The sequence below is a fragment of the Grammomys surdaster genome, unplaced genomic scaffold (genome assembly GCF_004785775.1).
Source record: "Grammomys surdaster isolate TR1022 unplaced genomic scaffold, NIH_TR_1.0 125947, whole genome shotgun sequence".
Taxonomy (NCBI): Eukaryota; Metazoa; Chordata; class Mammalia; order Rodentia; family Muridae; genus Grammomys; species Grammomys surdaster.
The window spans coordinates 3,069,050-3,077,819 of record NW_021620769.1 but is presented as its reverse complement, the minus strand read 5'-3'; the positions used below and the strand labels follow the sequence as shown (position 1 = coordinate 3,077,819).

At 42.3% G+C, this 8,770-nt stretch overlaps 1 protein-coding gene across 1 annotated transcript in view; it reads left to right on the top strand.

Annotated features, from left to right (window-relative positions):
* The window catches only part of Gab1 (GRB2 associated binding protein 1), a 110,103-nt gene that overhangs the window by 79,235 nt on the left and 22,098 nt on the right, over positions 1 to 8,770 (top strand). Inside the window, exon 3 of the mRNA XM_028753428.1 lies at positions 6,529 to 6,751. Coding sequence (XP_028609261.1) covers positions 6,529 to 6,751 — 223 coding nt within the window. The remainder of the gene's footprint in view (positions 1 to 6,528; positions 6,752 to 8,770) is intronic.

The following is an 8,770-nucleotide window of genomic DNA, read 5'->3' as shown; positions in this document are numbered from 1 at the left end:
CACAGCTCTGCTTTTCCCTCCCTCGTAATCTCAGTCTCCCTGTGCGTCCTACAGTTTACTAACTCTATGTCTAAGAACTGTATCTAAATAATAGCTTTAAAAATCAACCATTCCTCACCCATGCACTTGTAATGCGTAACTTTTCTGTATCTCAAGATGTGGACTTTAACAGCAAAGCAGAGCTTTGTAGAGGACATCCTCACTGTTTCATGTACTAGAGTAAAAACTGGGTTGTTTATGCACTGTGTGGATGCAGTACCAGTAGAGGTCAGAAGAGGGCATCAGATCCCATGGAATTGGAATTACAGATAGTGTTTTTAATGTGTATGGGTATTTTGCCTATGTGTGTTACTGTGTGTCACATGCATACCTGTTGCCTGAGGAGACCAGAAGAGAATGCTGGGATCCCTAAAACTAGAGTTACAGACAGTTGTGAGCTAGGGTCCTCTGGAAGGACAGCCAGTTCTCTTAACCACTGGACCATCTCTCCAGCCCCTCTATCACCAATTTTATATGATCATCTGACCATTCCTCCTAGTTCACTGAAGAGCAGTAGGTACCTTGGCCTTTCTTAGGTCTGTCCCTCAGGCCTATGCTCTCTACTTCAAAGGCTGAATAGGCACTGGTCTTGTCTCAACAGATACCCTGAGCCATTTTTTTACTGTTTGAATTTCAAGCCACATGTGGGAAGAAATAGACTCTGCTTGGACAGCACTGTCTGAGAAAATAAGTCTCCTGGTCCCTCTGAGAATAACTAATTTTCCCCTCAAAACAAAAGGAAAAGGGAAAAATCTGACCTGTGTTTTGATTCCAGGAACCTCTCAAAATATCATTACCATGTTATTTCCGCTGCCCCAGGTGACCACTGCTATTATTGAATCCTTGGAATGCTGGCAGGCTGTCCTGTTTTTACCTTCTAGCTCACTGAACTATGTGTGGTTCCTAGGTTTTTCTTTAGTGTATTTGGGGGTAGAAGCGGGGTTCTTTTGTTTTTCTTGGAAATGTGCAGATTGACTTTTATTTTGGTTTGGGCTCACCAAGGTAGAAGCTGTTAAATTTGCTAAACAAGCACTAGGAAGCCCAGCCTGGGCTGCAAGATGCTCAGTGACATCTAGCAAACCCCTGGCTAATTTTAGGGAATGAACTTAGCAAGCTACCTGAACTGCTTTTCTCAAAGTGTCCAGATCATAGTAGTTCAATTTAAAAAAAAAACGCAAGACTCCATTTGATATTCTTGCCTTTAGTAAGATAAACTGATACTTAAGAAAAAAATATACAGGCTGAAGATTTATCTTAGTACTATGCTTGTCTAGCCAGTCCAAAGCTCTGGGTTTGATCCTCAGAACAGCATAAACATGACATAATGGTACATGCCTGTAAATGTCAGCACTTGAGAGGTGGAGGCAGGAGAATCAGAAATTCAAGGTCATACAAGCACAGAAGACCCTTTCTCAGAGGTGGAAAGAAAGTGTAGGGGGTTGGGTGGGTATGAGGAGGTCATCTTTTCTATAAAGCAGTATTAACCAAGGACTTCTAAATTTCTTTTTACTGGGTCTGGAGAGATGGCTCAGAGGTTAAGATAACTGGCTGCTCTTCCAGAGGTCCCCAGGTTCGATTCCCAGCACCCATATAGCAACTTAAAACTATCTATAACTCCAGTTCTGGGTACCCAATACCCTCTTCTGACTTCTGCAGGCACCAGGCAGGTGAGTGGTGCACAGACATACATACAAACAAGGAAAAGGACAAAACAAAGAACAAAGAAAAACTAAATACGTAAAAATTACTTTAAGATTTTTTTTCTGTTTGCTTTTTTTTTTTTAATGAGACAGGTTTCAAACAGAGATTCTCTTGCTCTGCCTCCTGGGTGCTGGGATTTAAGATGTCTACCACCACACCCAGCTCTTTTTACCGTTTTTGTTAAAACATTCATTATTACTATTTTATTAAAACATTTGTGATTACCATTGTATAGGCATTGATTAAGAATTTCAGGATTAAGATTCCAGCAAAGAATCCTTTTCCTAGAGAAATCCCCACCTCATGGGGTAGGTTTTTTTTTTTTTAAGATTTATTTATTTTATGTATGTGAGTACACTGTCACTCTCTTCGTACATACCAGAAGAGGGCATCAGATCCCATTACAGATGGTTGTGAGCCACCATGTGGTTGCTGGGAATTGAACTCAGGACCTCTGGAAGAGCAGTCAGTGCTCTTAACCACTTAGCCATTTCTTCAGCGAGGTCTTCTGTCTCCATTCATGAATTTTGCCTGTTTTAAATTCCGTATAAGCAGAGCCATTGAGTCTGGCTTACTTCCTCCGTAAAACACGGTAAACAAGTTGAGAAGTGCGTGCATTCGGGGTCTCACCTGGCTGATTAACTGTGGAGGCAGCAGTGTGTGTCACTGACAGTGACTACTACTGCAGCAACTCCTGTACCTGTTCATTAGTGATTGACATGTTAAAATGAGAGGGAGAGGAAAAGAGAGAGGGAGAGCGAGAGGGAGAGCGAGCACACGTGCTGATGTGGGGGTCATAGGATACCCTGCAAAGTTATTTCTCTCCTTCCATCATGTGGGTCCGGGACCCTGATGTAAGATAGCCAAGATAGCAGCAAGCGCCTTTACCGGCCGAGCCGTCTGACTGGCTCGTTTATAACAGGTTGACATGACGTCTGCGTTCACACGCACAGTGTATTTTGATCATATTCACCGCCACACAGGACGCCTCTTTTTTCTTGCCTCCTGTCCTTGTTGATCCCTCATATTTACCTTTCAACAGGAAGCATAAAATAACCAGAAGAGGATAAACTAATACACAGGGCAAGAGGTCCTGTGAGCCATTCATTTGTGGATCTGCTCCTAATCCCCCTCTGCACCGAAGGCTTGCCTGCTGGAAGGCCTCACATTAGCTTATTAGGTTTCTCAGTAAATTTCAATTAGTTTGCTCCAGTGGCTTATTAGGCCTTTAATGGATGCTAATTATACTCTTGGTGCATTCTGAGTTAAGAATTGGGAAATGATTTTACATGTGTAAGCAAACCTTGAACCAATGTTTGTTTCTTAGAAGATACTTAGAGCAGTAAGTCAGAAATCAAAACAAGGCAGAGGACAGAATGATGTATACCACTGGGCTTGTCGCCCAGAATAGGCTGGAGTCCCATGCCTGTAAGGCCAAACAGAAGTCTATTTTGGACCAGTATTGACTCTAGCAGAAATCTTAAATTAGAGACTAGACATGATTTTAAAAATTGACATCATTTATTTGTGTGTGTGTGTGTATGTGTGTGTGTGTGTGTGTGTGTGTGTGTGTGTGTGTGTTCGTTCGTGTCCATGTTCGTGTATGCCACTGTGTAGGTCAGAGAACAATGTGTACTTCTCTCCACCATGTAGTTCTGGAGAGAGAACTCAGGTCATCAGACGCTGTGGGGTGTACCGTTACCTGCGGAGCCATCTCACTAGATCTGCACAATACAGTTTTTATATCCACATACTCAGCACCAGGTAGATGGCCGGCTCAAGACAAGTAAAATGTCCCAGAAGACAGAATGCTGAAGATGGCGCATTTTCCAGACTAAGATGGTGGCATGGTCTCTGCCCTTTTAGAGCTACCGCATGCCACTGTCATTGGGTGTTTGGGGTACCACTTATGTTTCCTCCTTCATGAACTTGCTTGGGGTTGTAGTAGAATGTTTACTTCAGCTCTTGCCTCTTGAAGACATAGGTGAGTCCTGATAGCACAGAATTTTTTGGAAACAGACCCTTCTGAGTCCCAGACCTGTTTTCCAGAGATTCCACCGTCTTTCCCACTCATGTGTAGGAAAACTGAAAGCTCAGAGATGAAGCCGGTCCATCTGTGACAGTAGAACAAAAGTGAGGGAGTGTGATTCTCTGCCAGGGTGATTTTCTTTTTCCCATGAGAGTTCCTCAATTTATTTATTTTATGGCTGTCAAATTTAACAAAACAAACAAATAAAAACATAAAACAAAACCCACCACTAAAGGAAAAGTGTATCTATGAAAGCCATTCTCACTGAAAGTGTCAGCAGGAGGCACAGGGCGTGCTACAGTTCATAGACTGTCACTGAGTGAACTGTGTAGTTACAGAATTCGGTTTTCTTTCGAGCAGAACTGAACACTGAGGTGGATGGACGGTTACTGGAGAGCTAACAGGAAGCAAGTGTCACACAGTTGGGAGAGAGCTTGAGGAAGTATTAACTGCTTCCCCACTTCCCCTGCTCGTGTTGGGTACAGTTCTCTTGAGATCATCTTTGACTAGTAAATATTTTGTCATGGTTCTCTTAAGTCCAGAAGGATTTAGTTTGATCATTATTTAATCTGCAGCATTTGAAATCCTCTGATGCTAAATCTCTGCCTATCTCACTTTATAATCAACATCTCCTAGACACAGCAACAAGAACTTAAGAGTAACCACTGGGGCTGGAGACATGGCTCACTGATTCAGAGCACTGGCTGCTCTTCCAAAGGTCCTGAGTTCAATTCCCAGCAACCATACTGTGGCTCACAACCATCTGTAATGGGATCTGATGCCCTCTTCTAGTGTGTGACTGAATACAGCTGCAGTGTGCTCATATAAGTAAAAATAAATAAATAAATCTTTAAAAAAAAAGTAACCACTGAAATTTGGACAATATGTAGTAGAAATAGTCCCAAATGTATTTTCTGCTTCCATCTTCCATAAATAAGAATTAACTCCTGGCAAAGGGTGTTAGATCATATTAGATAAATCAATTTTTTAGTAACCATTTCATGGAAATTCATAAATTAAAAGTTAGAACTTTTCTCGGTTTAATCAGACCAAATTCTCTAAATCAAGGAGAACCTCAGACCTCACTGGCATAGAGCAGGACTCCCAAGAGATCCCAAGGAACCAGTCCAAGGGTGCAGGCAAATGGGTGCCAAGGATTTCCGGGTGCCTCCTGCTCTTTAAAACTCTTCCGGTCTGACAAAATGTGAGTCTGGAGGTGCTGCCCTGTGGTTCAGATGTCTCCCCGCCTCCTACACCCCCTGCCCCAGCAACCTCAGCTACATGTAAGAGAGACAGTAATGAACACAGCGATTCTGATCACCAGTGAGACTCTCGGGTAGCAAGATACTCTTATCCTCAGGGTTCACAGTTAAGATATGCCCTGGACATTCCTGTCTAAGAGGAAGCATTGTAAACTTTGCTGTGGTGCAAATATTAATGAAGTAAACACACAAAACCATCAAAAGTGTGCAGATTGCTCTAAGAACACAGAGAAAGGTAAGTTAGCAAGCCAAAATACTGGCATTTAGTCAGAGTTGATCAATCAGAGTTGATGGATCTTCTACCTTCATACCTTTTAGTGTATTTTACATATTTTATTGTTTAAAATCTGTGTTTCACCAGCCTTCTCTGTTCTGCTCTTTCACATCTGAATATTGGCCTTTTCCTCAGTTATTTATGGCCTTATATGTCTAACCAGAATAACAGATCGTAGTTTGTCAGGGCCATTAAAATTATACTTTGTCATGTCAGATACTACAGAGGGGTTTTATTTCTAGATGTACAACTTATTTTCTCATTATAACCTTCTACACAGTTTATCTATTTTCTTTTATCCTTTTGGAACACACCTAAGGGACTTGTGAAATGCTTTTTCACTCGATGGCCAGCTCTTCCTAAAAAATCTGCAAACTGACAGGTGTAGATATAAGTTCAGGGATGGGATTCTGATGCTGAAGATAAGTTCACCTTTACTCTGAATTAGAGAGACTTTCCCAACAACCCAGGCACAACCTGAAGAGCAGACCCAGGAATTTTCAGCAACAATGTGACCATCAAGTTTTTATTTTAATTTAAGTAGTTTCAAAACTAAGATTTTTCAGGGTTTGCATTAGTGTGGCCTCACTAGGTCTGGGTTTGTGTGTATGTACACATGTGTGTATGCACGTATGTGGATGCATGTGGAGGCCAGAGATTGGTATCCGGTGTCTTTCTCTCTCTCCGTCCATTTGACTCAGAGTCACTCCGTGTCTGGAGCTTGTCAAGAGGATTAGATTAGGTGGCCAGTGAGCCTTAGAGGTCCGCCTGGCTTTCATGTGCATTTGGGGCACCTCAGCTCAAGTCTTCGTGCTTATATGACAGGCACTTTACCAGCTGAGTGGCTCCTCGGGCCCCTGGACTAAAGGAAAGGCTGTCCTTCTTCAGATGTCTTTAACAAGACTTAATTATTGTATAACAATTGCTACTTAGGTAATATTTCTTGTTTGGTTCAGAGATACCATCTCGCTCTTTTGCCTAGAGTGGCCTTGAACTGCTAAGGTGAGCAGTTTGCCACCTCAGCCTTCAGAAGAGCTGGCATAGCATGTGTGCACCACTGCCCATGACCTCAGGTAGTGCTTTTTTTTTTTTAAACTAACACTGCTATCATTGATTGTGGTTATGTGCATTAAAACAGTCTATCTCCAGACTTCCAAAGTAGCTTTGTTTGTTAACAACAGAATCTTCAACTGTGATAGACTAAAAGTTACACTTTATTACAGATCCTGTGAAGCCGCTGGCCAGCTCCTCACAAGCACCTGGTGATTCACCTTTTGCTATAAATACAGCACCAGCCTCCACCCAGATGGAAGCCTCTTCAGTCACCCTACCTCCTTCTTACCAGCTCATCAGCCTCCCGCCACACCCAGACCTCGGCCTCCAGGATGACCCACAAGACTACCTCTTGCTGATCAACTGTCAGAGCAAGAAGCCTGAACCCACCAGGTACAAGTTACACGCTATCGTGTGTGTGTGTGTGTGTGTGTGTGTGTGTGTGTGTGTGCATGTGTGTGTGTGTGCACACGCATGCACACATTTAAAGGCCTTTAGTTTCTTTAGGCCTTGGAGCTTACATGGTACCATCTTTATAGGTGTATGTTTCAGATTTGTGTTACCATCTTTATAGACGTATATTTCAGATTTGTGTTGCAGGTTTAGAATCCTCTGCTAATGATTTCTGTTATGTGAGAGGTCTTCTGTTGTTGACACTTTGTCCCATCGTGGCAGGTCACAGTTGTGCCTACAAGGCTGTCTTGGAAAGAGTCTTGCAGTCTTTGTTAGGGACTCACAAGTGTTAGTTGCTTGACAGATGTCACTGATTTGTAAATGGTGATCTTGCTCCATTTCTTATGTGATTGTAAACCAGCCAAGGGTCATCTTTTGTTTCTGGAGAAAGAGAGGACTACCTACTACTAGAAGATTTTGAAAGCAAAGCGATTCCATTGCCGTGAGTGTGCTTTAGGTTTGGATCTATGTGAGAAACTAATCATACAGGTAAAATCCCGTTATCCTAGAGGCTAGGTGAACTGGGAGGTAGTGACATGTCATGAAATCAAATACACTGCTACAAGCTGTGAGCCCTTCAATCCTTCCTCTCCAGCCATGGAGCAGTGATGAATCCAAGCTGTGACTTACAACTTTTAAAATAGAGATACATGGAATGTATGCCTGACCCAGAGGGTCCGAAAAGCCTTTTCCAGATGCTTGGTAGAGGGTCATTATCCTCACCTGCATGCACGCACACACACCTTTCCTATGCTAAGCCTGAAGATATTTTTTGTTTGTTTGTTTTTTGTTTTTTTCGAGACAGGGTTTCTCTTGTATAGCTCTGGCTGTCTTGGAACTCACTCTGTAGACCAGGCTGGCCTCGAACTCAGAAATCCACCTGCCTCTGCCTCCCAAGTGCTGGGATTAAAGGCATGCGCCACCACCACCCTGAGCCTGAAGATATTTTAACTATGTCATCTTTGGCATTTGATATTGAAAAGTTAAAAGGCATTAAGTGACAGAGGCGATCAAAGGACAGTTGCTTTATTATTTGAAGAAGCAACAGGAAAATGAAGGTCAGTGAGCAGGCTAGTGTCCGCTGCTTACAACCCACGACCCCATTGGTAACAGCATCATCAACTAGAATATTTTTCACAGTGTGAAACGGCAACAACCTGCGTGCTACACACAAGGGAGGTTTATAAAATATGGTGTTAAGGAATTAAGCTTTATTGTTTTTATAACAAAAATGTTTCTTTTCTTTTGTTTAAAATGATTATTAGTTAGAATAAGAGTACAGAGTAGTTGTTTAAAAAAATTATGTAAAACTTAAAAACCCCCAGAAATGGTTTCTATGAGCCATTCCAAGGGGTAGTGGAAGGAGCTCGGGAACATTCCATGGATGGTTTTGTCTGTCTGTTATAGTGGTATTTTACCTGTAAGAGCAAGAAAGCTGTGTAAGTCAATACTAGTATCAGATTCTACATGAACTGTGCTTGTCTGCTCTGAGCATGCATCATACTGGTGAGCTTGTGCCCTGGCTAACTGATGCGCCCCCTTATGGAGACTCACTGTTACTTACTGTTGTGGTTTTTTTGTTTTGTTTTTTTAAGAATCCGACTGATCAGTGACAGTGTTTAGTGTATTTTCTTTTTATGACCATGCCTTTCATTGATTTCACTGGAATAACACCATTACTACCACAGGAAACATTGTTCTCCAAGTTACTGCATAGATACTCGGGCAAAGTGACAGTTAAATAAGTATTTATGAAGTCCCCACCACGTGCCCACTAGTATGCTAGGTACTGTGAAGATACAAACGGATTACACAGGACACAGTTCCCTGAGATTCAGTCACCCTGGAAGCTCTCAAAGTAAACCTTTTCAAGAAGCCAGATAAAATAAGCATAAAGTATGTGTGCATTCAGCATAGGGGGAGGTCGTGTGCAGTCAGCATAGGGGGAGGTTGTGTGCA